The sequence below is a fragment of the Rhinolophus hipposideros genome, assembly GCF_964194185.1.
Source record: "Rhinolophus hipposideros genome assembly, chromosome: 12".
In the NCBI taxonomy this organism is placed as follows: Eukaryota; Metazoa; Chordata; class Mammalia; order Chiroptera; family Rhinolophidae; genus Rhinolophus; species Rhinolophus hipposideros.
In genome coordinates, this window is record NC_138058.1 from 65,528,239 (window position 1) to 65,544,129 (window position 15,891).

At 48.6% G+C, this 15,891-nt stretch overlaps 2 protein-coding genes across 5 annotated transcripts in view; both read left to right on the top strand.

The window, feature by feature from the left end:
* OSR1 (odd-skipped related transcription factor 1) overlaps window positions 1–1,465 on the top strand; it is a 72,680-nt gene extending 71,215 nt beyond the window's left edge. For 3 of the 4 annotated variants that reach the window (XM_081068447.1, XM_081068449.1, XM_081068448.1), the window contains one exon: window positions 513–1,464. In XM_081068447.1, coding sequence (XP_080924573.1) covers window positions 513–648 — 136 coding nt within the window. In that variant the 3' untranslated portion in view covers window positions 649–1,464. Of the gene's footprint in view, window positions 1–512 lie in introns of all 4 variants that reach the window. The other variant, XM_081068446.1, reaches the window with a different exon arrangement.
* A 3,770-nt stretch (window positions 1,466–5,235) lies between these two features.
* LOC308506350 (uncharacterized protein) overlaps window positions 5,236–15,891 on the top strand; it is a 191,620-nt gene continuing 180,964 nt past the window's right edge. The window contains exon 1 of the mRNA XM_081069724.1: window positions 5,236–5,341. Coding sequence (XP_080925850.1) covers window positions 5,317–5,341 — 25 coding nt within the window. The 5' untranslated portion in view covers window positions 5,236–5,316. The remainder of the gene's footprint in view (window positions 5,342–15,891) is intronic.

Below are 15,891 nucleotides of genomic sequence, written 5' to 3' on the forward strand. Positions count from 1 at the left end.
CGAGCACGCATAGCTTCCGCACCCCTTCCTCCATCCGCAGCCCTGTCCAATAGAAGTTTCTGCGATGATGGAGAGTGACACGTGATACATTCAGCACTTGAAATGTGAAAGGAGTGTGATTAACAAACTAACTTTTTAGTTTTAATTTTAACAACCACAGGTGGCCAGTGGTACCATCTTGGACGGTGCAGCTCCAGCAAATTGCCCTACCCCACGTCCCCTAACTCCCGGTCAGTGGTGACCCAGGCCTTATAAAAAGGCCGCGCTGGCCCCTGCTGAGAAAGGCAGATGGTTGGATCAGAGATTTATAGATCAGAGGTCGCCCAAGTCCCTCCTTCACCTACCTAGCCATCCACAAATTCAGCCTTCTGCCTGCTCCACACTAGGTACCCCATGAAACCCTTTCTTTTGAGGGCAAGCACCGTGCTGGCCCCTCCTGAGTAGGGGATCTTGGGCAACTGTTATGACTTTGCGTCATTTTGCAAGGATTAATTCTCTGTTTTTGCCCTCAGATATATTCACTCCAAAGAAAAGCCTTTCAAGTGTCAAGAGTGCGGGAAAGGATTCTGCCAGTCCAGGACTCTCGCTGTCCACAAGACACTACACTCACAGGTGAAGGAGCTCAAAACCTCCAAGATCAAATGCTAAATAGAGCCTCCAGGTCACCGGGACCCTGGGTCGCGCCGTTCCCTCCTCCAGAGGGATCAGAAGCCGGAAGGCGACTCTAGCGGGCAGCGGGAGGGGCTCCCGGACTTTCCCCCATCCCAAACAATGTCCCCTGGGTCCCGGACGCACGCGGAACTCCAGAGCCCCACCCGGAGCTGTGACCCGGGCCGCCCGGGCGGTTCCCCCAGGACGCGGCTAAACTCTTGGCCAAAAGGCGGTACTCACGTGGCGGAAGGGAAACTGCATTTAAAAAAGAAAAAAAAAAAAAAAAAAGAACGAAAGCTCCGCGGAGTCGCAGCGGCGCCTCTCCCAGAAGTATTACTTTTTCTATTGTTATTTTATACGTCTTCTTTATTATTTTTTTTTCTTTGACCATATAAGCTTGTAACTCTGACTGCGGAGAGAGTGGGGAGAGGAAAAGAAGTTCTGAGCTCACAGCTTCCAGCCCCTCCTCCCGCCCATCTCCACCCGCGGGAGCCTGCAAAAGTGTAATCCCTTGTATCTGCTTCAGCCACCCGGCCCCGCGACCGAGTGCGGGGCTCGGCAGCTCCGGCTCCCAGCTGCGGCCGCGCAGCCGGCCGTGGGCTCCCCGACTCGACCGGCGGGGCGGGGGCCGCGGGCCCTGAGGCTGGAGGGGGCCCGGCCTCCGGCCCCCCTGCTCCGTCGCCTGTCACCGTGAACGAGCAGCCGGCTAGGAGCAGGGCGTTGTATTGCGATTGGCACTTTATGCTGACCATCGGTAACGGACATTTATCACTGGAGTTTTTTAAAATATGAAATAAACGGTTATTTTACAGGCATTGCAAGATGGGTAATTTCCCTCCCAAACGTAGGAAGCTGGGCGGCTCCTTTCTTTGACAGGAGCAGGTTTTCTCTGCTGACTCCAGCCTGTGGCACTCCCGAACCTCCGCCTAATTGGAGTGATGGGGTTGGGATGGGTGGAGAAACCCCCTCTCTCCTGGTGTTGGTCTACCTCGGACTCCATCCATATTTGTTTTGTGACTTATCTTCCACTTCGGTCTTAGGGTCTCAGTCTTCCCACTCCTCGCCTCCAAAGGGCTTCCAGTTTACAAAGAAGCCGAGCCTCGGGCTGGGAGAGTGGTCATGAGAAGTCCCAACATCTCCGGCTGCCAGAGTCCATTAGGGTCTTTTAAGAGAACAGAATATCACCTACCTCCCCAACTATAGCCCCCCCCCCACTGGCGTGTTGGCTTCGGGGTGGGAAGGACGCACCCTGACAACCTCCGACTAATACTGTCGCCCGTCCCTCGGGACCCCAATACCCGGCGGCAAATACGTAATCACCGCTGCCTCGCCAAAGCCCCAAACCTATATGCCACCCTCCCTTAGGATCCCCCAGAAAGAATTCTCAGGCTGGGGACTTGTCCACTGCCCGCAGCACTGCTCCACGCCCGCGAAGATTCCCTACAGTTTTCAAGCCTCGTCTGGAATGGCGGGGGCGGGCGCCCTGGGAGGCCCGGGAAGTTTAGGAGAAATCTGAGTCCGCCCTCCTCAAGTTGAACCTTCCCCGGGGCGTCTAGTTTTCCCACAATTAGAGGCCAGGCCGTCGGGGGCTCCCCTGCTGGAACGGGGCGGGGCTCCCCTAGCTGCAGCTCCCCGACCGCGGGGCGGCGTAGGCGGGGACGCCCGCGGCCTTTCCCAGACTGAGCGCGGCCTCCCCGGCTTCGGTGCCCAGCGCTCAGCCGGGCCGAGCTTCCCAGCAACGGGGACCCCAAAGCCCAGCCTCAGGTAGGGTCCGGGGGCCTGAGAAAGCAGGCTGGGGCTGTCGGAGTTAAAACGCTCTAGCTCTCCACTGCGCGAACCCTGCCTCTGGGATGGCCTCCTGGCGCTGTGCCGGCTACAACTGCGGTTCCGGAACCCAACTTGTCCCTGTGGCCTCAGCTGGGCCGGCGCGGATGAGCCCTGCCCTGTGTTCGGAACCGCGCTGCCCCCTGCTGGACAGGCCTGGAGAACTGGCCAGGGACGGAGGGCATCTCGCGGTGTCCTGCCCATACCCCCAGTATCTCCGCTGAAGGCTCTGTCGGCCACTCATCTAGATCAAAACCTTCTTGACTGATCCAAGGCCCACTGCCAATGAGCGGGCAAGGCGCTGCCGGGTCTGCCTCGGCCTGCAGGCTCTAGGCTAACCCGGCAAGATAGCAATCCCTCTTCTACCGCAGTCCGTAAGGACGCGCGCCCCAGGAGAGGATGGAGCCCGGGTCGCAGAGAACTGTGACCTCTGAGGGCGTCAGTGGGTTTGGGCTTCGATGGCTTGGGCCCAGTCAGCGCAGGCCGTGGTATTTATTGTCTGCCCTTCGCCATGGCTTGTCATAAGGCTGACGGCAGGAGCCACCTCCTGTCCTTTACTAGTCCTGTGAGGTTGCGGAACGTGGTTGTTCCAAAACGAGGAGAGTGCGTGGGTACACACACACACACACACACACACACACACACAGAGTCCCTATGGAGAGCTTTGGGCACCTCTGAGGGCCAGACAGAGAGAGAGAGAGAGAGAGAGAGAGAGAGCGCCCCACCCCGCCTCTTTGCTCTTTCTGGGGTTCCGTCTTTCACGGGGATTGACTACTGCTGTTGGCCCCTCCTCCCTCACACTCCTCCACCTACCACTCCCTCCGGACATATAGCTCGGTTTGCCAAGGCCTCAGAGATCCTAAGACTGTGAAATGGGGGGAGGTTTTTCCTTGGCACCCCCCTCCCCCCCGCACTTCTGGCGCTACGAATCCCCACCCATCCACCCTGAGGCACTGCAACCAAGAGACTTTCAATATCAAATGTGCATCCTTGGAAGAATGGGTTTCCAGCGCAGTTTTTTAGGGGGCGGTAGGGAGTGGGGCAGGGTGCTGCCCAGAGGCCTCCTGCCCACTCGCAGTGCCTCTGCCTTGGCCTGCTCTGCCGACGATTTCTCATCCTGCTGGATCCAGAAACCACTTCTCGGCATAACTCTCTATGGTCTACACTCCTGACAGTGCTTTCATAGATTGTGCAGAAGCAGCCATGGCAAGTGGAAGGGGCATGGGGGGCCGCGGGCCACCAGACCCCACACAGGCTACAACTCGCGGCCGACGTGCTTGGGGGCCTTTTCCTGCTCATCTGGTCGCACGAAAAGGGCAGTCGGAGGGTCAGAAAAACCGGGTGGGTTTTCTTGCCTGCCCACTCTGTAGGTGCTACCTTTTCCCCACTACACCACTTAGAAAGTCATGCCCCACTTCTGTGTTGAGCGGGTTTCGGGGAGCAGGGAGGCTGATGGCGCTGGCCCGCGGGAGTTCAGCGGGAGCCCTTCCTAAAGGTGCCGGGCCTGCGGCTCCCGTGGGGGTAGAGGAGCCACTGGCTGGACTTCTCTGCGGGACGCGTAGAAGGCGCGAGAGACCCTGCGTGCAGCCTGCAGCTTCCGGCTGCTCTCGGGGAGGAGATCAGGAGCCCCCGGGGAAAGAACGGCCCGCAGGGGCTTCGCCTTGGGAGGAAGGGGTTCAGGTGCCGCCTCTCCTTCCGCAGAGTAGCTAGGGCTTTGCGGGGCACGAAGCGACCTTTCCCTGCGCACCTCCTTGACGAGGGGTTTAGCGCTGCAATAGGGCCTTGGGGAGGAGGAGGGAGACGGCGGTGGGATGGTCTAGGGCTCCTGGAGGACAGACATCTTAGCTCCAAGACCGTGGGGGCTGTGATACACACAAACCCCCTCCTCCCCGCACGGAAGCTTCGTGTTCCGGGAGTTTGCTCAGAGGCGTCCCATCCCACTTCCCAGAGCACCACGGCGTTGTGACGTCACGACATCCTCCCGCGGGCACGGTGACGTTCCACCGGCCTCTGGCGAGAGTCAGAGGTTGGCTGTGTCTACAGCAGTTTCTCATTTATGTAGTTCTATCGAGTCACAGAAGGGCCCCATCTGGAGAAGTGACACCACGGCTCCCACATTTCCCGGCCCCGCCCCTCGCATCCTGTCCGTAGAGGCGCCAAGACTCTCGGTCCTGTTTCCGCCGACAGGATCGGCAGACCCGAAGCGTTGGCAGTAGCCCGGAGTGAGGGAGGATGCCCGGCAGCGTCGCCCTCCGGAACCCAGAGGCTGAGAATGATGTCCCTGCCCGCAGGCTCTTAGGGCACCGGCCGCCGGGGAACACTCCCCGCCCACCTGGCCCGCGGGCCCCACCGCCTTCCCGCCCACTGCGCACGCTCCGCGCGCAGGCGCAGAAGGATCCCCGCCGGACTAGCCGGCCGTGGGGCGCGCGGTTCCGCGGCGGTCTGCCGGAGCCTCCCGGTAGTGTCGGGCTTTCAGGGGTCACAAGCTCAGGGTAACACTGGCTCGGCGGGCGCATGCAGCCATCGGCGTATGTGAGCACTCAAGATGAGGACGAGGAAGAGGGCAGCTCTGGGTTAATGAGGGTTGGAGACCCTATAGCATCTTAAATCCAACGCAGCCGTGGACGGAGGTCCCTGGCCTTCGAGCTGGCAGGGATGTGCGGTCGGCCCGGTGCGATCAGAAAGTCCGGTGCGGCCGAGGTCTCCGCCCCCAGCCGGGCGGAGCTCTTAGACGCGCGGGGCTCGGTGGTCCTCGCCGCCCGCCGCTTCAGCCTGGTGTTCTGGGCCGCGGCTGGAGTCAGTCTGACGTTGGGCCCAGTTTGCACATGTTCCAGATGAAAAATGCACTACGGACGCGAAGTATTAGGTAGGGGTCAAACCTCGTGTCAGCGGCAGAGGAAGAATTAGAAGCGGGGCTTCCTTTGAGGTGAGGGGCCAGAAGACCCAGTTTTAGCTTTTCCTGCCACTTAACAAGCTTTGGGCAAGTCTGCACTTTTCTGAGCCTCAGTTTTCTCCCAGTGATGGGGATAATACTCTTCCCACCTACCTCATTCAGTTGATGTAGAGGTCAAAGTCATACGTATTGTCTCAGGCATATTCACGACTTGAACCAAAAACTGGGCCCTAATGTGTTGCGGAACAACCTTGGCATTTATGAAGCGACATGTAAAACGTATTATTAGAAATGCTAGCCCAGCATCCTGAAATTGCCTGGCTCCCAAACAGCCTTATTCCTAGGAGAATCTTCCCCCTCACCTTCACTTTAACATAACCCAGGGATCTTGAAATGAATGGGAGAAGGATATCACCTGGACGGGTGGTCTTCTTGAAACCTCTGGGAAAACTTGAAAGAAGCCTTTTTTTTAAAAAAAAAACTCCATTTGGACCAATGGATTAATCCGTTCACAAATTACCATTATGTTTGGTTGAGAGAGGAAATCGGGTGACAAAATGTAAGTGCTTTACTTACCACTCCTTCGTGCCGTATGTCTAGGGAGAAAAAAAACAACCTGGTGCAAGTGTGCAGCAGGAGCAGGGGGCTTAGGCTAGTCCCCCCCCCAACCCCCCACTGCAGAGGTGGGGGGGGTTTCATTCTGCAAACATCAGCCTGAGGAGAGAAGGACCTCCCTACTATAATCTTTGAATTGTGCTTTCTTCGACTTTTCGCTAGGGTGTCCTAGTCTAAAGAAAAGCAGCTCAAACAGTGCTATTACATGGATACATTTCAGGAATGTTCCTCTCAAGCCAGCTACCCCAGCCCTGGCTATCTGCTGACATTCTTGGCCATTTTTCCTGGCCAATGCTAGTTCCAGTTCCAGTGATAATGATATAGAAGGACTAATCCAGAAAAGTAGGATGGATGGATGAATGGGTTGAGAGTTTTGTTTCTCTTTTCCAAACACTGAGCTGGCCCTTAGCAGCTCAACCATCTCTGGGGAGGTATAAAACAATTTATTTTCAATGTTTGGTTTGATTGAACTCCTTTGCTAGTGATATAAGTTTTGTCGTGACAGTGGCAAGGATGGATTGCTTTTTGTGATTCGCAGGAGTTGGGTGCAACTTGGAGCCTGTAGGTAGGTGGTGGCATGGGATGAGGAACTTAACCCAGGACCTGGAAGAAAGCTAGAGGAGAGGGGGAAGGAATGGCTAGATCTTTTACCTCTCAAAGGACTGGAGAGGGAAGGTGAGCTTCCAGAGAATTTGGGCCTTGCCTTAAATAACGAAATCTACTTAGGAGGTTGGTTTATGTCCTATTAACCTGGGTCAAGAGTCGAGCATCTTTGTGCAGTCAGAGAAGATCTTCAGTATTTCACAGCATACACAGCTCCTCCTGTAAGTTTGCAGGAGGCCAAGAACCGGTGCAGGTGTGGTGCTGAGGCTATCAGGAACAGTCTGCATGGCTTTGTCAGTGGAGAGATGCCAGCACTGAAATCATGAGCAGAGACACTCTAAGGTGGATAGGGCAGCTAGAAGAATTGTTAACTGTTACAGGGATCTATGTACCATAAGACCCATCTTTTCCCATTATTCTTTCTTTCCTCATGTTCCAAGTTTCTTTCTTTTATCATTTCCTTTCTGTTTGGAGAACTTTTTCTAATCATCATTATTTTATAGTCATTCTTTTAGAGTAGGTCTGGTGGTGAAAAAATTCTCTTAATTTTCCTTCATCTGGGAATGTCTTTATTTCTCCTTCATTTCTCAAGGATAATTTCACCAGGGACAGAATTTTGGGTTGACAGTTCTTTCTTTTCAGCACTTGAAAAATGTTATTTCCTTTGATTTCCATGGTTTCGTATGAGAAATCTGCTGTCATTTGAATTGTGCTCCCTCTACATGTACGTTGTGATTTCTCTTGTTTCTATCAAGATATTTTCTTTGTCTTTAATTCTTTAATTTTCAGAAATTTGATTATGATGATTCTTGGTATTGATTTCTTTGGGTTTACCCTTTTAGGGATTTTCTCAGATTTTCAAATCTGTAGGTTTATAGATTTCCATAGGTTTATAGGTTTATTTCTTCGATAATTGAAAAATTTCCCACCATCATTTGTTTTCCATATTTTACAAAAGTTCAGCTGTAATTTTTCCAAATATGTTTTTCCACCCTCTGCTCTAGTTTTTGACTCCAGTGACATAAATATTACAACTTTTGTTATAGTCCCACAGGTTTTTGAGGTTCTGTTCATTTTTCTTTTTTCAGTTTGTTTTCTCTCTATTGTTCAGTTCAGGTAATTTCTATTGTTCTATCCTCCAGTTCACTGATTCTTTCCTATGTCCCCTCTATTCTGCTGTTGAGATATTTTAAAATTTCAGTGATTGTATTTTTAAAATTCTAATATTTCCGTATGGCTTTTCTTCATATATTCCATTTTCCTTGCTGAGATTTTCTACTTTTGGTTGTTCAAGTTTTCCTAATTGGTATTGAAATATTTTTATGATGGCTGCTTTAAAATTCTTGTTGAAAATTCCAACATCCGTGTTATTTTGATGTTGATGTCTGTTCATTGTCTTTTCTCTTTCAAGTTAAGATTTTCCCAGTCCTTGGTCTGACATATGATTTCCAGTTGTACCTTTGAAATTTTTGGTATTATGAGACTGGATCTTATTTAAATCTGTTTAAGGAAGTCTCCTCTGACTTGCTCTTGTGGTTGGGGAAGAAGGAGGTGCTGCTTTGCTACTGCTATGTGGGGGTGAAGGTCCAGGCTCCCCACTTCACCTCTGTGAACACCCCGGGAGGAGAGGAGTTCTGCAGTGGAGGTGAGAATTCAGGCTTCCCACTAGGCCTCCACTGACACCTCTCAGGCCCGGGACAGGGAGAGGTCCCTTTTTGTTGCTCCCATATGGCTTTTACTGGCGGGTGGATGGATGGCCTTGTTACCCTGGGTGATGGTACAAGTTTGGCTTCCTACTCAGTCTTCTTAGATACACCTGGTAGGGCAGAGAGGAGCACCTTCCAAAAGCCAGACAAAGACAGAAGTCCAGCCTCTCCATTCAGTCTTTGCTGACTGGTAATCCATAGCTTATTGAATCTCTGTCTTGTTGTGTAAATGAATCAGTATTGGCCTTACAGAAATATGCACTGTGTGACAGATATCTTCACAAATTCCCACTTCCTGGGATCACTTCTCCTCTTATTATTCTAAGGTGATCCTGGGTTGCCACTCTAATGCACTGTGGTGGTTTGAATTTCATAGTGCAAAATTATCATTTTATGTTTTGACATAAAATGTTCTGCAGTGGTCTTTTACTATAAAGTTATAAAACTTTTATCTACTCTCAAAAGTTGGTATGTAGGGTCCCTGTGGATAAAAAAGAACAGCTGATGTTTTTAGACTAGCTGTAACCTCGAGTTTTGACCCAGTAACATTGAGTCTTTTATTATTTTATTTATGAAAAGCAAAAAATTGGATGTATTTGGTGGCTGGGTGCATGGTTTTCTTTTTCACCCTATTCCCTTGTCTGGTTTTCAGATTATAATTTTTAATATAAATTTGTCCATAGAATTTTAAGCCTCATTACATTTTTGGCAATGGAATTTCAGGAATCTATCCAAAATTTCATAAAATATTAGGTTCGTTTCCTTCACTGTCAAAGTATTTCCTAAAGGGATAGGATTTTTTTTTTTTCCTCTTCTAAAATTGTACCTTATAGATTCCTTAGTGCTGCCTTGGTCAGGAAAACAAATAACTATTAAAGCAAAAACTTCTCTTCAGTTAATATTATTTATTGATTATGACCTAGACTGGTGCTGGAATATAGGCTAAGTATGGACATCATACAAATTGAGAGGAACAGTTCTTGCTTTTTCCAGATATGTATTTTACAACATAACATTTACTTCAGACTTAAGTAAACAACCTGGGTAAAAGGAACTAGGAAGCAGAAGACATGTGTCTCAGCGCAGGTTTTATTGCTAAACTTTGCTGGGTCACCTTCATCGAGACCTGTCGCATCTCACGGCCTCAATTTCTTTCCCTGTCAATTAGAATAAAAATTCTTATCTCTTCTAACTTCTGCAGCTTTTTAAATTAAACATTTAAATTTGTGCCATACATGTAAATAAAATTGCTAAAGACTGTCCACCGCTTTTTATTTAGTCTTTAAAAAGTATCTGCAAAGACTCCCAGCTTTTCAGCTGCTTTTGGTCTCAGAAATGTGTTAGAATACAGAGCGTAAGAAACTGCCTGATATAGCCGTCAAAAGGGTTTTCAGGCTTCATGCACAGGGTTGGCTACCTTCCTTTTTGTTCAGAGTGAGAACCAGATTTGTGTGTCTCCTTGGAATGCTCTGATTCTTGAGTCATCAGGCAGCTCGTTATGTCACCCGTGCGGATTCGGGTAGAAGCCTTGAGCATGGTTTACAGCACTATGTAGCAGACATACATGGGATCGAAATAGCTGTAATTAGAAAAATCAATCTCATGTTTAGGAAATATGCTGAAGCATTTGAATATTCTGATTGGTCCCAGAAGCACAATCAAAGCAAACCAACTGCTCTCAAAGTAAGAATGATTCTAAAAACACAAAATTTGAAATAATGAACGCAAAGGTTTGAACTGTAAATATTTATTTCTAGAGAACCAATTACGGCAAACTCATTTTAAATTTCAGGGGGAGGGGCTCGGTGGATAGACCACAGCAATCATTTTGCTGTGTTAAAGTGGGAATTTCTGTGTAAGGCCATCTGTAGGAAACAAGAAACCCTCCCTGCTGTCACTCCCATGGTGGGCAGGGTCTATCCCTCCATCTTTGGACTGGTTCTTAGATGTGGCAAGGAGCTAACAAAGAATCCCTGCAGATTTTATCTTCTATTCATAGTCTTCACAATCTGAAATTAGGGAGTGAGCCAATGCTAGGTATTACATGGACTTCAGCTGTGGATGGGATGTTAAGGTCATTTCACAATTGGCTGCAAAACACACTTTTGGCTGGCAGGAAGAATGTAAAGCGATGTTCTGAGTTTTCCTTACGTGTCTAATATTGGTTTCCTTCCCTGTCATAAATCACTGCGAGCAGTGCAGTAGGTATGACCCAGGAGGGCATGGAGTGTGGGCCTCAGTTAGGATCTGTGAGCCTCACCACTGAGGAAGCCAGGTGAAATGCATTCTGCCCTTTCCAGCTTGTTGGTGTCATTGTTTTCCACAATGGGGCGATTGTCCTCAGCCTGCTTGGTTGGCCTCAGGTCCTTTGAGGTGCCCAGAACACCCCCACGTAAATGTGCAGCCAGAAAGGTGGATGCAAAGCTGGCTTTGCGCCTCACACGGCCCTCAGGGCGTGCTCCCCTCTGGCCTGGGAGGCAGGGCCTGAACAGAATTTGCTTTGCTTGAAAGTACTCCTGTTGGCAGGGTGATTTCAGAGACACCTATGGGAGTCTCCCTCCTTTAGAAAACAAACAACCTCCCCCCTGCTCTCCTTACCTGCTCCCCAGGGGCCTGGAATCCCTCACTGTCTCATGAGAACCCTTCATTCCTTAGGGAGAGCTGATGTTTAGAATGCAGATCTAGGAGGAGGAAATACTCTATAGATATTCTATATTCTACCATTTATTGATTCCTAGCCATATACAAAACACTGTACCAAGGGATCGACATCCATGGATGTTATTCTCTTTTTTTTTTCAGTTGAGGAATGGAGGCTCAGAAGTATACATTTACACAAGATGACAAAGTATGTTGTAGAAACAGCCTTCAAATCCAGATTCTTCCGACCCCCAAGTCTCTGACTCACAGGGCCTGTTATTGCCTCCCTGTAACTGAGAGCACCAAGGGGAGGCTCTGCCCAGAAGGATAAGGAATGCTGGGCTTGAACTCCTCCTGGGGAGGGAGGGAGCGGCTAAGTCAGGTGGGCTAAGAGAGCTTTGGGCCTCCCAAGGTGTGCTGAGCGCAGGCCCACGATGACGAAGTCTGGAGTGCTAGCCTTGACCTCTAAGCACAACAAGGCAGAGGCCTTCTCCTGCTCCATGGTGCGACCTACCGAGGCGTGTCATTCAGGATGGAGCCCCTTCTGGGAGTTGGGGGAGCAGGGGTGTGTGGCTGACCCTGCCTGCACTAGGGCTCTTGTGCCTTTTCCATCAGAGAGGGTGCAGCTCCTTTGGGAGTGTAAAACATGTGTAAGAAGTTCCTCTGCATTGCTGTTCATGTCACTAGCTAGAGTATCAGCTTGTGAGCCCAAATTAGGTGGGAGCACCTCAACGGGGCACATCAGGGACGAGGGCAGCATGGAGTGTGAAGCCTCAGAGGGGTTTCTGGGTGCTCTCCTGATGTGACGTGGCTGAGCTTTTCCACTGCCCTTCAGAGGTTTGTCTTGCTATCCTGGTGCCAATGAACCCCAGCTGGGGAAGGCTGTCAGAGTAAGGTCACTCAGACCAGACTCTCGGGAGATGGCTTCAGACTCTCTCACCTTCACAGTCTGGTCCGAAGATCTCTCCCATGTGCTTCTACAGAAACCTCAATCATTACACTTTTAATTATTACATTGTCTGTTTACTGATAGATTGCAGGCTCCTTGAGGACATGTGCCAGTTCTGCTGGTCCCAGTGTCTTTTATAACACCTGAGCCTGAGGAGCTATTCCTAGCTAATCTGCAACCCAGAGAACAGCCTTGGCCCAATTACAGGAACGAGGAAAACTTCATGGGAAGTGGGGAAAAGAAGGTAACTAGTTAACTGTGTTTCTGGGGCAAGCAAGTCTCCTTCTGATCACTTGGGCTGCGAATGAGAAATGTATGTAAACTGGAGCAGAGGGAACTGTCTTGTCTACTGCTGCGTGTGCCTGGCTCCAGCCAGAGTGAGTGGGGCTTGTTAGAGGGGACTTTTTCAGAAAAGGGAATAGCGGCCTTGCTCTGGGACAAATCCTATATTGCCTCCCCCCCCTCAAATAATTATAATCTGCTAGCATAAAGGCTCTACGTTTCATTTTCCCTTTACCTTGCATGTAAAATGAAGCATTGAAAATGAACCCACAGAAAATGTAGAAGGCAAATAAAGCAATCCTGCTAATTTAATGAAGATGAAGCTGTGAATGTGGCTTTTATGGAGTGTCAACCACTCACTGAGGAGCCCAGCAGGGAAAGAGCAAGAGGGCAAGGAGGGGCCCTGACTCAACCCCAGAGGCCAGAACTTTTTCTGGTTTGCTATAGCACGTGGGGTCTCTGGAGGGGAGGGGAGCGCTTCTGTTAAGGAGTGCTCCAGAAACCTCAGCCCTGTGAGTTTTCCCATCCCCTTGCCTTGTTTTCTCTCCCCATGATGAGACCGGAGGAATGACGCGGCTGTCGGGAACACTCATCCCTCTGGGTTGGTGAACATCTCTCTCTGGTACGTTGGTGCCATGGGGTCCCTACTGAAGACACACTTCTGGCCGGTGCCCTTTGTGGTATGCGGCCTATCTACAAAGCTAGTCAGAATGCAATGGAGGGAGGGCCCTCTGTCCTCCAGGGTGTCCTTTAAGTAATCCCCTTGTCACAGCCACCTCGGAAGGCTGCTCCCCCTGACAGAGGGGATGTGATGGGCAGCCTGTCAAATAGATTGTGAGTGCATTAGCAGGATTAGCAGTAAAGGTGAATATTGCAGCGTTTCCAGAGTTCATTCACAGCCTCTGAGACCGGGCTGCTCAGCTGCCAAATTGGGCAGGCGCGGGCTTCAGAATTAATGTTACATCTGGGACTGGCCCTGAAGTGGTCAGAGGCACAACAGTCCCATTGTGTTTGGCTTGTGTTTATGTATTTTGATTCCACAACAGAGCTTAATTTATAATAGTAGTACAAAGATGCGGTGTAAGTGTTCTTTTCCATCTTATTGATAAACTAGCTGAAATACTTCAGCAGCCCCTGAAAGCCAGATGCTCTGTTCCTGGCATTTGTTGGAGTATTACTGATTTTATTTCTGCTTGTTAAAGTAATAGACCCTCATTTTGGAAATATTGGATCAGAAAAGTATAAGGGAGAAATTTAAAATAATCCTTTTACCAGATATTACCTCTGATGGCATTTTGATGTAGTTTCATGCAGTCTTTCTTCTGCGCATACACATTAGACAAAGTTACGATTGTATTTGATTCTGTTTCCTTTTTAAAGAAAAGAAATGTTACGTCATAAACATTTTCCGATTTTCTTGCACTTTGAAGGAAAACATCTATGAAATATTTTGTGTTCATAAATTTGCATTAGTTTTCTATTGATGTTTAACAAATTACTTTAAACGTGGCAACTTAAAACAAGACCCATTTGTTAGCTCACAGTTCTTTGGGTCAGAAGTCTTGCATGGCTTCTGGGGTGGTTGGGGTCTCTGCTCAGGACTCAACTCAAAGCCAACCTCAAAGTGTCAGCTGGGCTCAGTTATTCTCGGGGGCTCTGGGAAGAATCCCATCCAAGCTCATCCTTGTTGGCAGAATTCGGTTTTTCTAGATCATCAGGCTGAGGTCCTCTTCTCTTTGCTGGCTGTGAGCTGAGGACTACCCTTCGAAGCTGGAGGCTGCCCATCCCCCCCACACACATGCCCCCTTGATCAGCAAGCCAGCCGTGGTGCATCGAACCCTTATTGTCTTTTGAATCTCTGGCTTCTTCTGTGATCAGCTGGAGAAAATTCCCTGCTTTTGAAGGGCTCATGTGATAAGATCTGGCCCAGTTGAATAGTATCCCTATTTGGTCATAGACCTTGAACCAAAGCAGATGATAGAGGTGTAGTTATTTCAGCAAAATTGGGAAATCTGGCTGGGCTGTGGGGTAGCGTGCTGAGGTGGGGAAGAGCGGGGTATTGTGGCCGGTTTGACTCTCAACTCCTGCAGACAGGAGTACGTGACACGAATATCCTGGTGTTCAGGCCATGCCTGAAATTTCCTGACGCGAAGTCCTTGGTGTGAGCTTCGGCTACTGGCCCCAAGCAAGGTTGAACGAGCTGGTACTGCCCACAAAGGGCAGGCAGAGCTGAGGCTTCTCCAGTAAGTGGTCATGAAGTGATGACTATGTATAATGTTGGAAAATCTGCCCCCCTCTCAGTCTTTCGGTACTGTGAGGACAATTGCTTTTCTGTTGACTTACATCTGCAGTGCTTTTTTTAGTTAGGAGAGTGATTTCGTAGTTTATGGTCTCCCTTAATTTTTGCCCCCTCCCCTCTTCCTGAACTTAGATGTCCAAAGCTTTCCTCAGTTTTGGGAAGTGTTTAGCTATTTTTTCCTTAAATAAGCTTTTTGTGCTTTTTGGCCTCTCCTCTTGGGACTCCAATATTGCATGATATTAATGGTATTCCATTAATACCTTGGTATTAATGGTATTCCACAGTTCCTGTAGGCTTTCTTCATTTTTTCCCCCTCTTTTTTCCTTGTTTTCCTCTTATGGTATAATTTCAAAAGATCTGTATTCTACCTCACAGAATATTTCTGCTACTTATTCCAGTCTGCTGTTGATGCTGTTTATTGCATTTTTCATTTTATTCCTTCAATTCTTCAGCTCCAGAATTTCTCTTTGTTATTTTTAATTATTTCTAGCTCTCTGTTTAACTTCTCATTTTATTATTTCTTTCATGATTTTGTTGAATTGTTTTTCTGTGTTTTCTTGTAGTTCACTGAGCTTCCTTAAAATAACTATTTTGTATTTTTGGGGGAGCAAATCTCAGATCTCCATTTCTTTGAGATTGGTTACCAGGAAATTATTGTGTTCCTTTGGTGCCATCATGCTTCCTTGATTATTTCATTTTTCTTCAAGTTTTGTGTTGCTCTCTTCACATTTGAAGAAGCAGTTACCACCTCCAATCCTTACTGACTTTGGGAGAAAAATACCTTCCATCATCCTTGTTAGGGATTCTGAGGCTTTCTCAGACTTTTTCCATTGAGACTTCTGCTCCACACTTCTTGCTCTCTCTTGAGGAGGAATTCTATTTTTTTTTAATTTATTGGGATGACAGTGGTTAGTAAAATTATATAGGTTTCAAGTGTATGATTCTATAATGCATTATCTGTATATTGCATTGTGTGTTCACCACTTAAAGTCAAATCTCTTTTGTTACTGTTTATTTAACCCCCTTTTCCTTTTTCTACCTCTTCCCCCCACCCCTTGCATTTCCCTAACTACTAAACTGTTGTCTGTGTCTATGGGTTTTTGTCTTGTTCATTTGTTGCTTTCAGTTTTACATGAGTGAAATCATGATTCTTGACTTTTTCTGACTGATTTATTTTGCTTAGCATGATAATCTCAAGATCCATCCGTGTTGTTGCAAATGGCAGTATTTCATCTTTTCTTATGGCAGAGTAATAGTCCATGGTATATATGTACCACATCTTCTTTATCGAATCATCTATCGAAGGATACTTTGGTTGTTTCCAGGTCTTGGCCACCGTGAATAATGCTGCAGTGAACATCGGGGTACATATATCTTTATGGACAAATGTTTTCAGATTTTTTGGGTAGACACCCAGACAAGGGATTGC